Source organism: Ctenopharyngodon idella, chromosome 16 (assembly GCF_019924925.1).
Source record: "Ctenopharyngodon idella isolate HZGC_01 chromosome 16, HZGC01, whole genome shotgun sequence".
Taxonomy (NCBI): domain Eukaryota; kingdom Metazoa; phylum Chordata; class Actinopteri; order Cypriniformes; family Xenocyprididae; genus Ctenopharyngodon; species Ctenopharyngodon idella.
In genome coordinates this window covers 14,700,506-14,723,256 of record NC_067235.1, presented here as the reverse complement: position 1 = coordinate 14,723,256, position 22,751 = coordinate 14,700,506, and the positions used below count along the sequence as shown (strand labels likewise).

Below are 22,751 nucleotides of genomic sequence, written 5' to 3'. Positions count from 1 at the left end.
AAATCAGTTCATGTGAGTACAGTGGTTCAATATTAATATTATAAAGCGACGAGAATATTTTTGGTGCTCCAAAAAAACAAAATAATGACTTATTTAGTGATGGCCGATTTCAAAACACTGCTTCAGGAAGCTTTGGAGCGTTATGAATCAGCGTGTCGAATCCGCAGTTCGGAGCGCCAAAGTCACGTGATTTCAGCAGTTTGGCGGTTTGACACGCGATCCGAATCATGATTCGACACGCTGATTCATTATGCTCCGAATCTTCCTGAAGCAGTGTTTTGAAATCGGCCATCACTAAATAAGTCGTTATTTTGTTTTTTTTTGGCGCACTAAAAACATTCTCGTAGCTTTAGTAGATTCTTTAGTAGCTTTCTGGGCACTGAAAGTGTTAATTGTCTTGCTGGCAATGCAGGCCTTACTGAGCCATCGGATTTTATGAAATGTTTTCATTTTTGGGTGAACTAACCCTTTAAAGCTTCCACTAAAGAAAAAAGTCCATTACAAAATAGAAAAAAATGGCCTACCAATAAGTTAAACACTGCAAGACTATTTGCTATCATCAGGCAGAACGGTTCTCTTTTTCAAAACTTTTAAATACTGCTTTTTTTTATTTCAAACGATGGTTATAGAAACCATTGTGAGTCACAATATAGCAGCAATGAACTATTTCTAGTTGTATTGGTATGAAAAGTGCAAGACAGTGATCTAGTTAAGCAGTGATTGTACAAAAAAATTTGACCACGATTAACCAAACAAATGCAAGTATTCCAGAAAGCTGTGTAATAAAATAATGATCTAAAACTATAATAATAATGAAAAAAATCTATATGCTGTAATGCAGAGTAATGCATATTATAACGGAATAAACAATATTTATGAATCATACCAAAAAGGACACATATTCTTACCTATAATAAATCATTATATTATGCCAATGTCCCTTATAAGCTGCCACCAATTTGACATATTTTCTTTGATCAAGATGTGTATTGAATTTGTCACGTTGTGTTAGTGAGCTCACAGCCCGTGTCAAACATTTTGAGCGATCTAATTAACACATTCAAGTAATTAAAGCACAGAGAAGCTCAAATTCTGCTTTGCAAAAGGTAGCAATGATGAATAATGCATGGTTTTGTAAACTGTATTTATTAGGATCACTGAATAGTTAATCAGTTGGTGTGAATTAATGTGATTGGTGTGCAGTGTGTTTCAAATCTGAAAGCAGATCTTTTCGTAAGGGTTGCCTGATGTATATATTTAATTTCTACCATCCAGCATTTTCAAAAGCCATCTCTGCTTAGATGATTAACAGTGTAGTTTAACACTAACCACGATCTAGACAGAAAGGCAATCAAGCTCCTGCTAAGTTCTAACCATCTACAAATGTAGACTTGAAATGTTGGAAATTAAATGAACTTCAGAGGCTCAACCCATTTCCAGCAGGAGCGAAGGCGGCTAGACCCAAAAGGTGTGCGAAGAATTTATTGCTGACACCACACTACAGGAACATTATGGACAGTGTAATGATTCAATGAGGCAGCCTAAGGAAGAAAATGAAAGCATAGTGATCACCATGATTGCTTAGAGTAATTTCGCACAAGATATTCTAAATTTACCAAACGTATACTGAGCTCATCAGTATAACAAAATAAAATCATAAAAACAAAGAAAGAAACAGACACAGTTGGGAAAATCAATTAAGACTTTAATTTTACTATTTTAAGTCTACTATAGGACTTTAATGTGGATAGTTGACAGAGTTGAAATAAATTACTCAATAAATATATCAGTGAACATATCTGATCAAACACTTGATGTGTTTGCTTTTTGTTAGTTGGTTGATTGGTCATTGATTTATTTAGACATGTGGCTTAAAAGAAACAATAGTTGTGTTTTGTAGGGTTACATAAATAAAAATAAAAAAAACTCATTTGAGAACCAACAATGTCCAGCTGCACAAATGCTGTGATTCTCCAGCACCTGTCTGCATACTGAACTCAGGGCAATACATTTGATTATCAAACACATTCCCCTATTTACACATACACTTTCACATATAAGACTGGGACAGAAGAAAGAGTTCATGTTTCACTTTCTTTGGACATTTAAATGTGTATCCCTGTGTAGTAATGCATAAAAGCAACGGGCAGTCAAAAGGTCAAATGTCTGTAAACAACAATGGCAGACGATGTTATATGGGTCCCATTAAGAAAATTTAAACAGTAGCAGTTGAAAGATTCCTTCTTTAACTTTGCACAGTGTTTTCTGGGCAGGCTGATCAATCAGCTCAAAAGCCTTGAGATTTTCCAACTTAATTATGTTAGGCTTTTAAAAACCACATTTTCTCCTAAAGTCCCCCCTAATTTGTGGTTTCAATCCTGCTGAAGGTGCGTACTGGCGTCAGAACAGCATTATTTTGCACTTTATTGGTGCCTAAAGGTAGCTTGAGTTATTCTGTCCTAAAATCTTCAGAGGATCTTTTGTTAGGCCATATGTTTTTGGGATAACATTAGTCCCATAATGCACTAGACAAAGCAGATAATAACTTGATACTAAATGGAAAAATGTACACCAGTATAAACAGACACAAGTGCATTTGGATGCTTTAGGCACCTCATTTATGTTGCATTGAAATTGTAGATACAGAACATGCTGGCAAGTGTGTATGTGCCAACACAAACACACACACACACGCAGATAAAGCAGCCAAGAGAAGCGTGCTCACACATACAGGGAGCGCATACACTTCCCTGTAAATACACACAGATTGTTTAAAGCTCCCGCTGCTCCACGCAGTTGCCACATGCCGACAGTTTGTCTGGCGCTGAAGCAAGAGGCAAATCAACGGGGAAACCCGCTTTTTTGTATAATATATTCTTTTTTTTCTTCATTTTTAAAGCTTTTATAAAAATACAAGTCATTGTGAAAGTGTGGCGTATGTGAACAGGCTCTTTGTGGCTCTTTCTGAACGAGTTACCAAAGCATATCTCTTTTTCCCTTTCCCTCTTTCTCTCGACATTGCGTGGAGTAGAGGTGAGCAGTCAACACCAGTCAGATCTGTTTGGTCACATCAGTTGACAGAGATGGATGGATGCAAAAACGGAAGAACGAATGAGAGGATGAGGGGTCGCCTCTCGAGGGTACACAATTTGAAAGGTGGTTAATTTCCAATCATGCATCCAATTAGCCACACACACATACAAACACACTACTACACCCCTTCCTCACCATTGCTCCACCATCAGGTCAAGAACCCTGTTGACGTTCAGGTCTGAGTCAAGGCCAAAATCACTTTCTAAAAATGGGGCGGCGGGGGGCGTTAGCGGGTGCAGGCCAGAGGTCAAGGTCTCCAGCCAATCAGCAGGATCAAAAACAAGAACCTCTGACCTTCTTTTCCTGGACAGTGAGCTGGATGGTGGAGTGGTGCAGATGGGGGGAGGAGGAAGTAGAGTTGGGGTTGAACCAAGGGGTAGAGCGTTGTTAGGTGAGGGAGGAAGCTCTAAAAGAAGCGAAGAGCACAGAGGAGAGGAAAGAAAGTTGTCTTCTTTTTGGCGCTTGGTGAGTTGTGATTGTTCAGGCTGCGGTGCAGGGGAGGAGCCTGAGAGGATGGTAGTGGCTGATTGGACGTCTGTGATGAGTGAGGAGTTATCTGTAAGATAAGGACACGAGTTCATGGTTACTTCGTGGTGTTTGAAATGTTAGTCAGACCTATTTGCCAGCTGTGACCAACACAGGCATGTCAGTATGTCCAGCCAACCTAAAATGTCATCTTAAGAATTGCCATTGGTAAGCAACATCTTTGCTTCCTCTCTCCTGTTCAAAATTTCACTCACCTGAACAACCAATAGTCTCGTCCAAAATGTCATCTATGGATTGATTAGGGTCCATCTTACATGGTGAGAGAAAGAGTGGACAGGAAGTCGAATGCTCAGTGCTCATTGTTGATGAACAGCAATCAATACATCAATAGTTGCATAACATAGGCAACTGTGAGACAGCAGACAGCACACAAACTCAAAAACACTCACCTGCACTCTTTGAATAGCCTCCTGTAGTTCCTCTTCCAAACTCCGGACAGTGGGCGATGCCTGTGCTGGACTGGCAGTGATTTGCATTGGCAAATCAAAGTCTTGACCAATTGCATCACAAAGCTGACAGCAGTTCACCTAATATTAGGAATAAATACAAAGAATGTAATTCATTTCAATGGGGAAATATCAGTGCATGTTGTTTTGTTTTTTGTTTTTTTTGTTTTTTGCCTTACATTACCCACATTCATTTCAACTACGAAATACCTCAATACATCAAGATGCAATTTAATGGTGTGGTAGTATGCCACAGTACTGTCTTACTAGTATGACCCTGCTTGTTTTACTAAATACTCAAAGTACGTACTTTTCCTTCACCAGTGCAATACGTAAAGAGCAGTTCCTGCCCGCCTGTGTCTGGTTTCCCTCTGGTGCATCCTGGCTCCTGTTGCAGGAACGGATGAAGGGAACTTCCGCACAGCTGGAAAAAACAGAAGGAATGAAATAGTACATTAAGGCTCGGTTTCACAGACAGGGCTTAGCCTAAGCCAGGATTCTCCATACTCACCTGAGTGTCCTTTGTTCCTTCTCTGGGTCTACTCCTCATCCTCTCTCTCATTTCCAGCTCCACACTAAGTTCATCTACTGCCTGGCCTGGCCTCCACGTGGCGCCAGAGGGCATTGGAGGAGGGGATGCATGTAAGGTGGGACTGGAGCCAGCCGAAGAAGAAGTGAGGTAACTATCACCGGTTAAGCTTTGCTCTGCTAAACCTGAAGGGTGGATGTACATTGGAGCAGACTTGGCATTGTCTACACTGGTAGGGATTTGGTTGAGGCCAGCAGGGTGGGAGGGTTCTAGTGTGGCCCCTAGCTGGCAAAGTGGAGCAGGGGTTAACGGGGGACGAGGCATCTGGAAAGGACGGAGTCTCTCGAGGAGTGCTGGCTTAGTGCCGGAAACTGGGAGTCCACGTTTCCGCAACTGCTGACGAAGAACTGAGACCTGAGAAGGAGGAAATACATTTAATGTGCTGTACAAAGTGTATTCATACAAACAGTTTATGAAGACCAGATAATCTAGAGCAAGGGTGTCCAAACCTACTTCTGGAGGGCCACTGTCCTGCAGAGTTTAGCTCCAACCCTAATCAAACACCCAAGAACCAGGTAATCAAGGAGTTCATGATTACTTGAAAACAATAGGTAGGTGTGTTGGAGAACGATTGGAACTGAAGTAAAACTGGATTGGATTGGACACCTGCTCACCTGGATCTAGAGTGAGTCATCTTAACCAATGAGATTTCTTACCGTTAGGTCATCAAGGTTTGAGGGGAGTAACTCTGCCTGGTGGATGGGACTTGAATCAGGAGTAGAGGGGTTTGTTGAAGGGGTTCCAGACTGAGGGGAACTTTGAGGTGTAGTTCCGGAAATCTTCAAATGGTTCTCACTGTTATTTAGATGTAAAGTAAAGGTATATTAGTAACTTTTTCATGATTACCATTCAGATCACAGAGTAGCATCTCTTAAGCTGGGCGTGTACTGTACGATTTCTATGCTAGCTATGCATAAGTCTTAGATCACATAGCGCTGGCTTACACTACACAACTTAAACCCAGACTTTTGCCGCAATTTGCAGTTGGGACAAGTCAATGCTAGTTGCCTTTAGTCAGAGTTAATCTACACATTTTGGGAGCTCGGAGTTGACAGATTTCACATTGTGAATGATGGTTACAGCCATCTAGTCTGAGGATTTTAACCCCCCCCACCCCACCCACCCAATTTGGTCAGCGCCAACTCTGATTGTACAGACTAACATAAAAGAATGATCTTGCACAGTGTGCCATGGCTTTTACTCAAGATGACTGTAAAAATCGTGCAGCATGCACCCTGGCTTTAATTGTACAATTCATGGTCTTTTTCATGGTGCTTTGTTTGGAGGTTTACCTGTTTGTCACAGGGAGCTGTTGTTGCTGGTTAAGAATTTGTAGTTGTAAGAACACCTGCTGTTGTTGCAAGAGGTGGGAGTAAGAGGAATCAGTGGTTGGAGCCTGACTGTTGTTATTCTTTTGCGAAGCATTTCCGGCTCCGCTTCCAGTCCCAGTCCTTTGATCTGGGGGAATGTACTGATGGTATTTCAGCTTCCTCATTTTAGGTTTGGAATCGCGAGGCTTTCGTGGCCGTGGAGGGCGGGATGAAGTTAAGGACCCACCCAGTATGGAATGAGAAGATGGAGCTGGAGGTTGTGCTGTCTTGAGGCATACAAAGAGAGAATGTGAGTAATTTGGAATAATGACATGAGCAAGTGGATGAGGGAAATAATGAATAATGAAATGGGGCGAGGAGTAAAACAAATCATTATTTGAATGCGTACCTTTGGCAGCAGTGGTGGTGTCTGGGAGGGCATGTACATCCCTTTGGGTCTCCCAGTTGTTGATATGGAGTTTGACCCCGTTACTGTCATGGTCATTGGTTGGCTGATGCACTCGGTTGCCGGGAGCAACGCCAATCTGCACTGCTTTGAAAAGATGAGTTGATAGTGGTGAACATTCTGAGCAACCATCTTCCAGCCATTTAACCTGAACTTAAAGGTAAAATGTGTAATTTCTGTGCCACTAGTGGCATGAAACAGAACTTGTTCTCCATCAGCGGTTTTCTATCAGTTTTTTTCCCCCAAACAACAGATAGCAAACAATATCAACACACTGGTTGACCCAGTGTTGCTATAGCCTATTTGGCTGGTAGGGATCCTCAAATGAACAAACAAATATTTTGATAGCTCAACAGTGCTCGCAAAATTACACACTTTATCTTTAAACTAGAGATGCACCGATGTATCGGCTAACAATCGGTATCGGACGATAAAAACTATTATTATCACTATTGGCCATCTGCCGATTGTTTAAAAACAGCCGATGATCAGGGTCGATTATATCCTGTCAATCAAAAAGGTGTGGAAAGACGTGTTCCGACTGCAACTCATACATACTGTGTGTGACGAAAATCGCTCGTGTTGAATTTTAACGCATTAACAGTTTAAAAATGGTGACGTTAAAACAGGCTGTTTTTGACCCTATGAATCACCCGTAGTTCAAGCCAGGGTTGCCAGGTCTGCGTTTTTTTTCCTACATCAAATATTATTTGTAGCGCCTCCCATCCAATAATCGCAAAAAGATTTGTGCTTTATTACTTCTGATAAGAATTAAAGTTTCAGTTTTCAAATTCTGTCCATTTTATCGTGAAATTCAAACAATAAATGGCGTTTTGGCGCTCTTAAATGTGACGTGTCAGATCGCTGTAATGCCTCAGTTCAGGCGGCAGCTCGGAGCGCGAGTCTTTTCTTCCTCTTCAATACAAGTTATGTCTCGAAAAACATGAATGAACGTCAAAGGTATGTTGAAATATATTGTACAACTTACCAGAATGTATCATGTCTCATGTAATCACTTTATTTGTGTTTCAACCGCGGAAAGACGTCAATAAAAACACTAGAGAGGAGCTTATTTACTGTTAATTATATGTTTGTGCAAATTTGCCATGAAGACAAGTGCTTATGAAAACTACCTTATGTGATACTAAGTTTTATACATCTAAGTTTTTATTTGAGTGTAAATATTATATCTGAAAATAAACAGCAGCTGAATATAACACCTCTGCTGTTAATTGTAACCTCTAATATTGTAGTGTACCAAATGAGAGGGTTCCCTGTATAGTTTGCAACATTATTTGGGAGAGATTTTTTTTTCCTCAAGAAAACCAAACTATCGGTATCGGTATCGGCATCGGCCAGTATCATTCTGAATAATCGGCTATTATCAAAATTTAGTATCGGTGCATCTCTACTTTAAACTAAAGAAGAGGATACAAGGCAAAAAGTACTTTTTCAAAAGATTTAGTCTAATATTGGGTAGATGTTTTATGCCTCTTATACCTGTACATTGTTTGGGCTGATGGGTGTAGCAATAGGTGACGCATCACTTGGTGATTGGTCACCTCCTTGCCCAGGTGATGATGAGAAGCCTGGAGATTGGTGCATCCCAAGTTGCTCGGGAGATGCAGAGGCAGAAGAGGAGTTGTCATCTTCAAAGACATCTGATGGCAATGAAGCAGCTGAGGCAAAGGAAATGGTGAAGTGTGAGCTTTTCTGCTACAATTCTGGGTATAAGTTAAATGTTATGTGGAAATATGAAACTGTAAAATAAGCTTTATTTACACATTTACGCCTTGTGAGAATATAGTTTTTAAAGATTTATTTTTATTATTTTTTTCCTCTTTTATTTAGACAATTTGGTCTGCCCGCTGAATCAAGTCTGCCCATTGGCTGAAAAAAACTTTCAATTAGTATTTTATGGTATGGTACTTTATGATGTGCGTCATCTTCTTAACTATGTTATTATCACCATTAAAAATATATTCATTAATGTTACATGTAATATATAACTCGAAGCCATAGATTGAGAAAGTAAACTTTTTTTTTTTGTTATGTTTTACAAGCTAACTACTTAGCATTCAAGCTTAGCATATCGCTAACCAATTAACCTTCTTGCTTAGCCTGTACCCTAAAATATTCAACTTTGTTTTTGTTTGTTTTTTATAATGTCATATATTATGCTATAAAATTGCTAAAGCCAATAATTTATAATGTAAATATGCATTTCTATAGCATACTTTCTTTAGTGTTAATCAAAAAAAAAATTGCTAATCACAAAAAAATATGAGAAATATGACCCCAAATAAATGTTAGCATAAAATTGTTATATAAGAGAGTATTTGTGTGTGTGTGTGTTTGTCTATGTACATAGAATATTTAGTTTGAGTTTACGCTATTTTGTGAAGCATCAGTTTCAGTTATTTTCAATGACTCACTGTTCTCTAGAGGCAGAATATGCCTCTGCAGGAGTTCAAGTGGTCCAGGCCGACTCTGAATTTTCTCACTAAGATCCTCAGCCAGACGAGCCTTCTTCTGCCTGTGAGCTCCACTATAACTCTTGTCTGTGAGCGAGAGACATACGAAGAGAGAAAGTGAAAACAAAAAACGAGTGAATCAGAGAGAGAACAAAATGAATAGATGAGGAATGTAAATGGAAGATCAATTGCTTTGCTTTATAATAAGAGAGAAGAAGAGGAGGAATATTTTAAAGACAGATATGAATGATTTTTCACAAAAGAATTTGTTGTTGAGTAATCCAATTCAGGCATTCAGAAAGCTACTGATAATAAGTGCCGTACAGAAGGACCTTCAGCTGAATGACTTGCAAACACAAAGAGCTGTTTGATGAATGGGGACCGATGGATATGTGAATGGCTAATGGACAAACCACTCATTCCAGCTTTAAGGTTACAGCTTTGTTCAGTACTGGTATTGGGATATTCTTTTATAACCGAAGGTCAGGAAATATTGGCAAACTCTCAATGGCATCACCTGGTGCAGTTTGAGCAGTCAGACCACTAGGGGGCGACTTCTGAGTGGCACCATCTTCTGTCTGACGCTGCATTGGGAAACAGCCCAGTCAAATCAACATCAGAAAACATCAACAAATACTTAAAACCTTTATTTCTCCAGTAGTTAATGAAAGATAGCACATGGGTGAAGTTTCTGAAAAGAACTAATTGTTTGTTTTGGGTGGTAACATTCTCCTGTAAGACTACATTTTTCCCTCCTGACAGTAATTATCTTGAACCAGCTGCTGTTTACTGTCTTACTAAACATAATTAACTGTGCTAACAGTGTTTCACGGCTAATACTAATAGTTTGCGACAGTAACTAGACATGTAATTACAAACATTAAATTATGCTAAAGAGGTTGAAGACCAACTCATGTCAGTTATCAGACCGTTTTGGCATCACTGAGTAGTTTGCTTATCTACACTGGCACCCTGTTTCACATCAGTCTGTTTTCATATAAACCAAAGGCATACACATACTGCTGCTGGAGTGTGTCAGGCGTGGAAGCCATTAGATCCTACCATAGTTTTAGATTAGAACTTCTCCCTCAAATTAACTTTGAAAAGATTTCAGTTACATAATCAGCTATAGGGACATTATATTTTAGTTTTGGTTGCTGCTAGGTCTATATTTCCTCCTAAAACATATATGTAAAAAAGGCTCACCAAACCACTGCTGACTTCTTTCTCCCCAACTTTATCAGGGACAGAGGCCTTTGTACCTATAGAGCAGAAAGAAATTGAGAATGAACAAAAAGGTGGAGACAAGCTGTTATAAAGCTATTATTTAGAATTGAAATGCATAAAGAGAGCAGTCCAGCTGGTTTGAAAAGTGTGAGTCAAATTTATTATGATTTTCCTGCCCCATAAGGGGAAATTTCATAGACTTCCTGTGGCCAATCACAATGATCAAAATTCATAAACACACACACACAGACTCACCAGACTCTGCATTAAGTTCATTCTGCTGTCTGCGGTTTTGTATTCTCAACTGCAGAACTGAAAAATATACATTTATTATTATGCAATAAAAACAATATTTACAATACTTTATTTAAAATACAGTCTTTGTATTTCAGAAAAATTTTAAGCCTGAGTTTCACACCTTGAAGAATGTGCAAGTGTGGATCATATAGCTCAATTTATGACAGTAAGCCCAGCATATTACAAGTAAATTGCACCACTCGGATGATCATAAATGAGTTAGATATGAAATAGGCACTGCAAACATACACTGTTCACTAACCTAGTCAAACATGCAATCACTGTTTGTGGCACTTATAAAAGAAGGTCTGCACAAACAAACACATGCTTGAACCAGCAGGTGAATTACTGCTAGGTCAGAGGTGGGAGGAGTCATGAATATGGTGACTTGTCCCATGATGCACCTCTGTGCTGAGTTTTGAGATCTGAGAGTGGACATGAGAGGAAGGGGGTAACTATTTATCCCTCTGAATGTCTATTTCTGTATCGTTCCCATCCCCCATCCAGCTGTCTCTCTCTCTCTCTCTCTCTCTCGCTGTCTGTCTTTCACTCCCTCTCTCGCTGTCAATCGTGCTAAGTAAATTCTTCCTTTTTTTTTACTTTGCTCTCGAAGAGAATGACATGCTGAGTGGCATCAGGCCAAATCAGGTTGGAATTCTGGGATTAAAAATTCACTGAGTGTCATGGCAGCTTATAGTATTGATGATAACTGGTGTGCTCGGATCAAATAATGGCATAGATGCATAATGATAGTTCAGATTTTATGATATTGTACCACCCGTTGAGATCACTATTAAATGCCTGAAAATCGATACATAACAAAAAACACTCTAATTCACTGTATAATGGAAGTTTAGAAATAAATTGGTTTTGTTTCTTGGAGAAAATAATAGAAAGATTCTCTTTTACATATTTTACTACTACTACTACACACACACATTCAAGCACAGAAATATCCTCTGTAAATAAAAAAAAGTTTTAGGATTAAATCAGGTTTTATATTAAAATGCTGCTATCAATGAAGCAAATACGACATTCATAAGACATTCTGTTAATCCGTATATATTGATCCCGACATTTCAATATTGTGTACAGCCACAGTGTGCAGGAATGAGAGCATTAATGTCGTTTGGGGTAATTATGTACCACCCTAGCACCCTTTCCTAGCATCTTTCAGAAGTTCCTTTTTGCAGTATTTCTCTGCATTAAGTAGCTCTCCTGTTGTGGATGACTGGTGCACTTTTACTCCGTTCTCAGCCACTGAACTCTTTCAAAGTGATTGTTGGCTTCTCTGTGGCTTCTATAAGTATCCTTCTTATTTGTGCTGAAAGTTTAGAGGTTGACCTTTTCTAGGCAGCATCTGGGCGGTTTGATGAAGCCTCCTTCCTGATAATTGAGCCAAAAGTGCCCTCTGAGACATCCAAACACTTGGATATGGTTTTGTACCCTTTTCCTAATTTATGCATTTGTTTTACATTATCGCTGGCGTCTTTGAAATGGTCTTTACTTTATTGTCTTTACTTTTAGATTCATGACCTGAATAATATCTGCGTCGTTTCTTTGAATAGTTATTTTAATAAGGATATTGTATTATCATTAGGTTTTTCATTTAGACCTGAAAGATGATAAAACTAAAGGCTGATATGTGTATTTTTTGTTTGTTTTGCCGTTTACAGAGCTTAAGGCTGCCACAGAGACCAGTGTTATTTCTCAGGGCACCAATTTCACTGATATCTGTCAGATTAGCAGTGTGGTATTAAAAAAGAAACAAACATTCATTGAAATTTGAAATGAAATCTATTTTTAAAAACAAGGTTCAGTGTTTAGAAACATACAACAGAGGGAAAGACTTCAATATATATCTTTAATATATGAAGAGTTTGGTTCCAAAACGCTATAACTCCATTTTGATTAATTTGAGTAAAAATGTGTTTTCTTTGCCAAGAAAGTGGCAAGATGAAACCCACTATTTTCTGTTTCAAACTTTCACATAGCATCTTTTGGTTATAAAATCATTAAAAATTCAAATCTAGATTTTGATTTTCAAAGGTTTATTATAAAAACGGATTATTTTTTCCCCAAAATGCAATAAATCCATGACACTTTTTTTTTTTTCAAAATGCAATAAATCCATCAATATAAAAGTTATTTTTCATATTGAAAATACACAACAAAGTAAGTTGATTCACATATATGACAGCCTCTGAACTTTGTCAATACTAATCTTATATACAGGCATTTGACTAAAAATACAGTCGTCACTCCCAAAATGAATTCAACGAGTCATCTTGTTAAAGGGATAGTTCACCCAAAAATCTGTTTATCTGCTTACCCCCAGGGCATCCAAGATGTAGGTGACTTTGTTTCTTCAGTAGAACACAAATGATGATTTTTAAATTTTCAACCGTTGCTGTCTGTCAGTCGTATAATGCATTGAAACAGTGACACCATCTATGAGAATAAAAAAAACATGCACAAACAAATCTCGTGACGACACATTGATGTCCTAAGACACGAAACGATCGGTTTGTGTGAGAAACCGATCAGTATTTATATCATTTTTTACCTCTAATACACCACTATGTCCAACTGCCTTGCGCATCCGGTTGGTGAGGTCTGAATGCGATCTGACAACGGAAGTGATCGCTCGCACTCATTGAAGTATAGGCACGAGATATCACTTCCGTTATAAGAGCGCGTGGATGCGTTTTACCTCTTATATTAGAGGTAAAAAATGATATAAATACTGATCAGTTTCTCACACAAACCGATCTTTCGTGTCTTAGGACATCAATGTGTCGTCACGAGGCCGCAGGGTTTAATTTGGATTTGTTTGTGCATGTTTTTTTTTATTCTCATAGATGGTGTTACCGTTTCAATGCATTATATGACTGACAGACTGCAACGGTTGGAGTTAAAAATCATAATTTGTGTTCTACTGAAGAAACAAAGTCACCTACATCTTGGATGCCCTGGGGGTAAGCAGATAAACATCAAATTTTCATTTTTGGGTGAACCATCGCTTTAATGTTATAAATTAATTATGTCTCTGTTTGTCATTACCGATTAAAGAGTATCTGGCGCCACCGCACGTTAAAATAAACACATTTGCTGAGTACACTGGTAATAAATACGGCTTTTAAAAACTGTTCATGGTGACAGAAGTTTGATGCTGTCGTGGAAAAAGCAACAGCCGGCATTTTTCCTCTTCCCGACTCGAGTGCCTCATCTTCTTAATCTCCTCAGTTAAATGATTACATTTCGATGACTTGCGTTTCTTCCCCACCGCAGAAACCACAACAGGTTCATCAATGACGTCAAAATTATTCATTTTTTTGTTTTTGTTGATGACAAAGTAGATAAGGAAAACTAGGACGCGGGGTGTATTCAGAGCGCCGCCATTACTGTTTACAGTGCGTGGAATGGTGCGCTGTGATTGGTTGAGCGGATACATCGCATTCTGCAGAGAAGGGAGACTGGCGTTTGTCGCGTTTAGGAAAGAAAGGGTGAAAAGGTCAGAATAACACGACGGATATCGCATTTTGCGCAAAATTAATAAATGACTTTTCAATACCGACCAGATACAATACTGATTTTGGCAGAAACTCAATTTTTTTTTAAAAAATGGCGTTTATCGCGTTTTGGAACCAAACTCTTCATATATACTTTTAATGCATAGGCTATCTCATATTACAAGGCTCTTTGAAATCTGGTTTTCTAAAAATACTGCAGCCGTGTAAAATGTGAAACTATGTCATTATATATATATATATATATATAAATCTAAATAATACAAGAGCTAAAAGAGCAATAGCTAATTCATTATTTATCGTATAATCAACACATGATGAAAAACTAAATCAATCACCTATAGCCTGTAAAGCAATAATGAATAAAAGTGGCATTTTTGTTGCCTATGTTATATTTTACATATGCAAATTTCAAAAACATAGACTAAATTCATAAATATTGGCAAATTTCCCTATGTTCATCCTCATACTATAAATAAGTTAAATAAAAACATTTCAAATTACTTCATTTTTGTTTTTGCTAATCAATTGCTGAAGCATTAAAGACTAATTTATATAGTCAATGAGAAATAAACAATTTTGTTATAAATCTTAAACGTTCTTACATTGTTATCCAAATTTATTTTACCCGTTGTTTAGAATGTGGATCAGGATTTGCCAGAGAGGCAGCCATCTTTCTCACAACACAACACAACATATCCAAGGTCACAGCTGATTCAAGGGTCAGTACCAGAGCAGGGCGAGGTTTTGCTCACATTACATTCTCCTTGCTGTTTATACATGTGATCCTCATTTTAAAAATGATAGTCCTTTTTAGAATATTAGCTGTTTAAGTTTAAAAAATGTTAATTCAATGCACTTTTGATGGAAGAGTCTTGTTATTACCAAAGAGTGCTGCTGGACATTTGTCTGAGAATCTTGCCAGCAGGATGTTTATAGGGAACCCAAGAAGAGAGGGCACCGCTTTTGAAGGGGTTCCAACCACAGATGGGAACCAACAAAGACAATCTGTCCACTGTCCACATGTCCTTTAGGGAGGACCGTACTGCTGGCCCCATTTGTACAATATGGGCAAGTACGAGAGACCGTGGAACCTCATGAAGACGGGTTGGTTGGTAAAATTTGAAGGTCCACAATCTCAGGGTTGTGCGCCAACATGGTTGTGCGCCATTCAGAATTTAATTGAGAATGCTTTTTAATTCCAGTTGTAATGAACTGAAATCTATATAGTTGCAATGAGTGTTAAGTTTAAAAAGAAAAGGAAGGTTTGTAAAAAAAAAAAAGAAAAAAGAAAGTATGATGGCTTGACAGCCTAGTCCGAATGTTTAGCCTCTGAAGGTTCTAAGCTTTAAAAAGTTATTGATTCAACACAGTTTTTAGTTACATAAAGCTGCATGAGTAGTTCATCCAGAAAATTGTATTCTCTATATACAAGCAAGCCCACCCTCAACTTTTGAGGCCTGTTCCACAAAGTGCGCTAAGAAAATTGGGGATTACAATCCAAAACCTGACTTGAATTAACCTAACAAATCAGTCGGGGCTAAAGGACAATTAGCCTGTTCCATAAAGGACAATTTAAGTTCACACAATCCCACTAATTTGACCTAGGTTCAATGAGTCAAGATCACTTCATATCCATGCTATTCTTAAGTAACCCTTTAAGCCCTGAAGGCATTTTTAGAGTTGTTTTTCTGAGTGACATACACAAAAGTTAAAACTCATAACACCAGAACTATAGCAAGGAGAGTCAAAAGGTAGGTATTGTTTGATGGAAAACGTTTTAAATTTTTAGAAAAAAAAAAAAAAAAATCATTACATTTGGACATTTTCATACTGAGAAAATGCTGATAAAAGACAAAAAATATATTTTTTATTATAATTTTACATATCTTTCTTATTTGGCAAGCAATAACTCAGGAAGGAAATAAGGTAGAAGAAAAATTATTTTGTGAAGTTCCTCTACATCTGGATCAAATTTTGTGGCAATGGCATAAAGTTACAGCATTTGGTAGCCTTTTTGTTTAGCCCTTGGCTTTAAGTACAAAAACTCTCTCGAGTTTAGTCAAAGCCCAAAACAATTATGCTTGTTGTATTGCACTCTGTGAGACCTTTTAAATGACATATGAATATCTGAGCTGTATAATGTTTTTTTTGCAGTTTTGAAAAATATTATTATTCGTTTTGTAGCTAGGTAGCTAAGTTTCTAAGCTAAGGGTGTACACTTTGGGTTTAAAGGGGTTAAGCAGCCCTAAAGTTCGATCATGGATCAAATCAATCTGCTATGGCAAACAGCATACATATTTCGTGCTGTTTATTGCGTTTATGACATGGTGTTTTCCTCAGTGCAGCTTACATTTCACAGGTAGTCTACTGGTATTATACAATATAATTGAACACGTTTGTATAGGTCTATATTGTATCATTTAACATTGTAGCCTATTTATTTGATTTATTATTTAAGTTGTTTTTCTTTATACTGTATATTTATTTTTAGACTGATAGTGGTTAATAAAGTCAAATAATGGTATGCGAGAGAGCATTGGACCCCCTAGCCTGCCCTGGACCACATTAGTTTCCCAGCATAAGTTGTCAGAGTGACTGAGCTTGAGTTATGTTAAATTTACTTTATGGAACCAAATCAACTGACAATGAGTCAGACTAACTGAAAAAATCTTAGCTTATTTGGTAAACTTGTTTTTATGGAACAGGCCTCTGCTCTGTACAACCATCTACATTCACCAGGGTTTTCAAAGCTGCAAAGAGCTTCACTCAGACTCCATCACCAGAACAGCCACTAGGAGCATAATCAGAACTCACATCACCAACCAGAACAGACAGAGAGACAGCTACACATGTGGGCTTTCAAAGCCGGCTCGTGTGATCCTTCCTTTGTTCTTACCTGAACGGAACTTATTGCGGATGAGCAGTGACCTCTCAGATGCCAGCAAGGTCATAATGGAGAGACAGCAGAGGAAGAAGGGGTGGGGGCTTTAAAGATACGTCTTCCTTCTACAGGGCAGATCCTTTGTGATGATTTCTTATGCCCTTTCCTCTCCCTGAAGAGAAAGAAAGCAAAGTCACAGGAGGCCTGAACTTATCCTAATCACCATCAAGACGGCAAGGGAAAAACAAGAACCAAACAACTGGTGTAGTCTGTGTACGACTGATAGAAACAGGAGCAATCAGAAGCTAACCGCTATTCTAACAGTATCACAGAGAGACAATAAACAGCATTGCTTAAAATACAACAGATTTTCCTCTTTCTGTGCAATGAACAGTGACTAGCGCTTTCAAGCTTCAAAAAGGAAGCAAAAGCATCATAAAAGTGCACTGTAAAAAAATCAAAAGTTGAGAAAACTTAAAAGTTTAAGGCAACAAACTTCAGCAGATTTTTGAGTTTTCACAACTTGTTGTATTCAGTTTATACAACAAAAAGTTGAGAAAACTCAAAAATCTCCTACAAAAACAAGTTGAGAACTCAAAAATCTGCTGAAGTTTGTTGCCTTAAATTTTATGTTTTCTCAACTTTTGATTTTTTTTACAGTGTGGTTCATATGACTTGTGCACGATGTTCCAAGTCTTCTGCAGCCATACGATAAGTTTGTGTAAGAAACAGGACATTTTTGAATTTGTTATACATCTACACTAATGTTACATGGCATGTTCTAGAGAAGTAGAGAGCCAGATCTTTTAATGAATCAGTTGATTTGATTCACAAAACCAGTCTGAATAATTTGTTTATGAATCAGAGATCTGGTTCTTGACTCACAGCGATTAACATCTCAGTGGATTAAATAATGTCTTCGATTTCTGTCCGTTTTTCACACAAAGCAATCAAATGGCTTCAGAAGGCTTGGAATAGTGCAAAAGTCATATGCAACATTTTCTTTTTCTTTTTTGGTGCTTTTTAATCCTTTTTTGAAACTTCAAAAGGTTAGTTCACCTAAAAATAAAAATTTCGGTCATCACTACTCACCCACATGTTGTACTTGATACATATGGATTACTTTTGCTATACCTTTATGAACTTTTTGAAGCATCAAAGCTTTGGTGGTATGGACTTTCAATGGAGGGACAGAAATCTGTCAGGTTTCATTAAAAATATCTTTATTTGTGCTTTGAAGAACAAACATTCTTCAAAAGTTGGGTTTGGAACAACATGAGGGCGAGTAAATGATGACAGAATTTTCATTTTTGGCTGTACTATCTTTTTAAAGCTCCAATCCCCATTGACTGTATTTCCATGTAAAAGAGCTACTAGTACTTTAAAACTTTTGTGTTTATACATGCTTCAACCGTCATGAGGTTAAGTAAATAGTTTGTAATTTTTAGATGAACTATATTTTTAAACAATTCCAATCGGAGGAATTTTTGCCCAACTAGTCAAGGATAAAATTGCTTGTTGGAGCAGATAAGAGTGACTGTATGTACAGAAGCTTGAGTTACAGAAATAATTGGTTTTATTTACGTATGTGCCCTAGAGCTGGAGTTCAAGTACCTTTCACTGTACATCTCTCTTCAATGTTATTCATATTGCACTACCCACTGACTACAACGTCTGAAGCAACAAATTGGCCTTAGATGAAAATCACAAAAACTTCTATTGTCAGATGGAGTCTTTACAGACATACGCACTCAAATGCCTTCACAAAAGAACACATATATTCAAAGATAAATGTATAAACACAATAGCATGAATGAAAATGAATACTCACAGTCAGACTGAACTCCCCCGAGTTTTGTCAGAGTGGCGTTGAACAGAGATTAAAGTGGAGAGAGAGAGAGAGATTCTTGTGATTGAGGTGGAAAATGAGGGCAGAACTTGAGGCACGCTAAATCGACGCAATGCTCAATGACAAGGTTGTTCCTTATCTTCTTTTGCGCCTGTTTGTTCATTCCATTCCACAGGTGAATCTAGGGAGAAAAGGGCCCTGTGTTTCTTCCTCTTTTCTTCCACGCAGAATTCACCCTGCGCACCTCGTTCTCTCTCTCTCTCTCTCTACCCCCACACCGAGGAGTTGAGCCAACTGTGTTGGGCTATCAAAAGAGCACCCTGACGTCCTGCCCCTGCCCCCTCAGAACCCTCACACACACACACACACACATTTGCTGATAGATTCATTGTGGGTGACACTACTGGGTGGGTAACTTGCGGTGTTCCCTATCTCCTCTTTCTCTCTCAGGGGTGACAATGCCAGACCTTCCCCCACAGGTACCTGAAGGAGCTTGTAAAAGTTGGTGACTTTCAGTGGCACATTATGTACAGTATAAAAGCTACAAACAGACATATGACACTTCTGGATCAAAAAGGGATGTGGAGAAAGAAACTATTTCATGGCATTCAATTTAACTTTTTTTTCATTCAGCTTTTTTATTGGGAATCCTGACTTTGAACTGTTTGAAATGCAATTTTTGAAACAAAGTTAATTTACATAATTTTATTTAAATATTTCCTATATTCATGAAACAAATTGAAAAATATTCATGAAAAAAATAGTCAGGGATGCAGACATGAGGTCTTAAAGGGATAGTACAACCCCAAATTTTGTTATCATTTAGTCACTCTTATGTCGTTCAAAACCTGTATGATTTTCTTTCTTCTAATTTTTGAAGATATTTTGAAAAATGTGTGTTTTGTCCATACAATGAAAGTCAATGAAAATCCAATCTTGTTTGGACCCTAATGTTCTTCAAAATAGGTTGCACAAAAGAAAGCAACTGATTTAGAACAACATAGGGTGAGTAAATAATGACAGAATTTTCATTTTTGAGTGAACTATCCAGTTTAAATGTACTCTAAAAGATGAATTTGCTCCATCAAAGGTTATGTACATATAGCTATAGAGATACATGGCATATAAAACACATCACATTAGCCAATAAGATTCAATTTTAATCCACAAATATGTTTGTCTATGCGTGTGAGACGGGGCCGGGGGAAGAGGAGGGGGTTGGAAAAGGGAGATCATTACTGCACCACCTGTTTGGTGGCTTTGATGGACAGGTTGGTGTGTGCTGCTGTATCAGCAGGTCACAGTCAGCTAGCAAGTGAGAGAGAAGAGAGATACAAGAGTAAAAAAAAGGCAAAACAATCCAAAACAAGAGTTACAAGTTGAGTGCACAACAATTTGAGTGAGACAGACAGGATAAAGTTAGGAGAAAGTCACAAGTTGAATTCTGTTCATTACAGCATTGAACAGCTGGTAAAGCCAATATTTTATTAAGAGACATTGTCTCAACCTTGACACTGAATATAACTATACGAACCATTTTGAGCATGAAGGTTGTGAATGATAAAATTGAAAAAACTTGGCCCCTTAGTGTGTGACACATGCAATTTATGCCACAATATACTATTGATGGAAAAATGATGTAATCACCCTACCTTCCATCGACCCCCCCACCAAGACCCCCCCCCCCCCCCCCCCCCCCCCCCCCAAGCCCCCCTTTCGGGAATCCCTCTGATTAGCACCTGTTACTGTCCATCTTTGTCTCTCTCTTGTCATCCCTTCCTGCTCACCTCAATTAGCTTGTTTCATTTTGTGTCACAGCAGGAGCAGCTTAACTGAAACAACACATTCTATACATTCTAATGACGCCACATGTCTCACTGGCTTTGAGAGATGCAAGAAAGAATGTCAAAATGAAAAATATCTGTGCACACAAGGTGGGAACCTCTATTTCATCTCATGCCATTCTCCAGGCAATATGAATTCATAGGCCTGCAGAAAATAGGATAGGGTTGGAATTGTTAATCGTGTCAAAACTATGATCACGAAATAACTAATAGCCTACTTAAAGAAACTGCGAAAGGTACATTGCATAAATATGAAATAAACTGTACCAGAACTGTGTATCTTTCAAATGTAAGCAGGAATATTCTTAAAAATCAAACATTAAAATGTATTAAAGGGTTAGTTCACCTAAAAATGAAAAATCTGTCATTTATTACTCACCCTCATGTCGTTCTACACCTGTAAGACCTTCGTTTATCTTCGGAACACAAATTAAGATATTTTTGATGAAATCCGATGGCTCAGTGAGGCCTCTATTGAGAGCAAAGCCACTGAACCTCTCAAGATCCAGAAAGGTACTAAAAACATATTTAAAACAGTTCATGTGAGTACAGTGGTTCAACCTTAATATAATAAAGCGACAAGAATACTTTTTTGAGTGCCAAAATTTTTTTTTTTTAAATAACGACTTTTCAACAATATCTAGTGAAGGCCGATTTCAAAACACTGCTTCGGAGCTTTACGAATCGAATCAGTGGATCGGAGCGCCAAAGTCACGTGACTTCAGCAGTTTAGCCGTTTGATAGAAGATCTGAATCACTGATTCAAAACAAACAATTCGTAAAACTCCGAAGCAGTGTTTTGAAATTGGCCATCACGAGATATTGTTGAAAAGTCGTTATTTTGTTTGTTTTTTTGTGCACAAAAAGTATTCTCGTTGCTTTATAATATTAAGGTAGAACCACTGTACTCACATGAACTGTTTTAAATATGTTTTTAGTACCTTTATGGATCTTGAGAGGTTCGGTGGCTTTGCTCTCAATAGAGCCCTCACTGAGCCATCGGATTTCATCAAAAATATCTTAATTTGCGTTCCGAAGATGATCGAAGGTCTTAGGGGTGTAGAACGACATGAGGGTGAGTAATAAATTACATTATTTTCATTTTTGGGTGAACTAACCCTTTAACAATGTGCACTATTATTAACATGACATAGGCTGAATCGGATTTTTTTTAAAAATGGGTCAAATATTGTATTTGCATTAGCCATATTATAAAGCTAAATATAGTTAGTTGCACATGCTAGTTACATGCTCCAGTTTACCTGCATGGCTTCAGGTTGATGAGGCCGTGCATAACTTGGAGTGAGTTTGCCCTCTGGTGGCATAAATATGCAACAACATCCTAGATCTAGAATATGTTGTTTTACATTGTGCTTTTCTATACGGAAAAATACTGACTCCTCATCCAGCTTCCTCAACAACTACAGCTCCAGAAGTCTTTGTGCTTGAACCTCTAATCATCTCCATCTACGCCAGGTCATTCAGGCCGCTCATCCAATCACATCTTCTTTCACCACTGCTATGCTAACAACTCCATTGCAGATCTCCCTTGTGCCTCAACATCTACATCTCAAACAACGTTTATGCCCAACATAATTAAAATAGCACTCTTCCCTAAGCATTTCATAGCCACATTGTAGCAAGCCTCTCCTTTCACCAAACCATCCACCATTTTGTCCATAATGTTGCCTCTTCACTATTATCTGGAAATTCTTTATACTGCCTAAGACTGTTGCAGGCTTACAGTGATGCTGATTATTGTGCACATACCACATTAATGGCAGGTACCAACCATTAATGTAACAAGCACACAGTCTCGCAGAAAAAGTCAACTACATTTTTTTTAACTGTTTCTCTCTTTCTCGCTCTCACACACACAGATGCACGTATTCATACTCGACACTCATAGACGCCTGCTGTCAGCTTGATTGTGGGAGCCACTCTCCTTGATGCTGCCAAATGGAACACCGACCCTCTGAGCACATCTGAGCTGTCACTCACACGTACACAGACACTCCTGTCTAGCACAGCTTGTAAGGTTATGGGAGGCGAAGAACATCCATACATAAACTCTTTAAACCTGAATTATCATATGAACCAATAATGTTGTGCATTTCATTCAATCAGTGAATGAATGAATTACAAAGTCTATGTATCATACTCTATATACAGAATTGGTGCAAACTGCTGTCCCAC

At 38.1% G+C, this 22,751-nt stretch overlaps 1 protein-coding gene across 2 annotated transcripts; it reads right to left on the bottom strand.

Annotated features, from left to right (window-relative positions):
* Positions 1-1,687: 1,687 nt before the first annotated feature.
* On the bottom strand, positions 1,688-19,015 carry si:dkeyp-69b9.3 (myocardin). 2 transcript variants are annotated; one of them, XM_051866552.1, is made up of 15 exons: positions 18,694-19,015; positions 16,878-17,034; positions 10,407-10,463; positions 10,131-10,186; positions 9,442-9,508; positions 8,886-9,011; positions 7,951-8,129; positions 6,394-6,537; positions 5,967-6,271; positions 5,331-5,469; positions 4,597-5,028; positions 4,396-4,509; positions 4,029-4,166; positions 3,834-3,888; positions 1,688-3,649 (listed from the first exon to the last, which is right to left on the bottom strand). In XM_051866552.1, exons 2-15 carry the CDS (start codon positions 16,930-16,932, stop codon positions 3,225-3,227), a joined length of 2,292 nt encoding a protein of 763 aa, XP_051722512.1. In that variant the 5' UTR covers positions 16,933-17,034; positions 18,694-19,015; the 3' UTR covers positions 1,688-3,224. The 2 variants fall into 2 exon arrangements, with proteins under 2 accessions (XP_051722512.1, XP_051722514.1); XM_051866554.1 differs by having other exon boundaries at positions 6,394-6,534.
* Positions 19,016-22,751: the final 3,736 nt, after the last annotated feature.

Bases quoted from the DNA above. Each gene is read 5' to 3' on its own strand.
- si:dkeyp-69b9.3 (XM_051866552.1), bottom strand. From the start codon at position 16,932: ATGACCTTGCTGGCATCTGAGAGGTCACTGCTCATCCGCAATAAGTTC. The intron at 6,272-6,393 runs GTACGCATTCAA...GTATGCCTCAAG, and splicing joins CACCACCACTGCTGCCAAAG to ACAGCACAACCTCCAGCTCC. The intron at 4,167-4,395 runs GTACGTACTTTG...TCCTAATATTAG, and splicing joins ATTGCACTGGTGAAGGAAAA to GTGAACTGCTGTCAGCTTTG.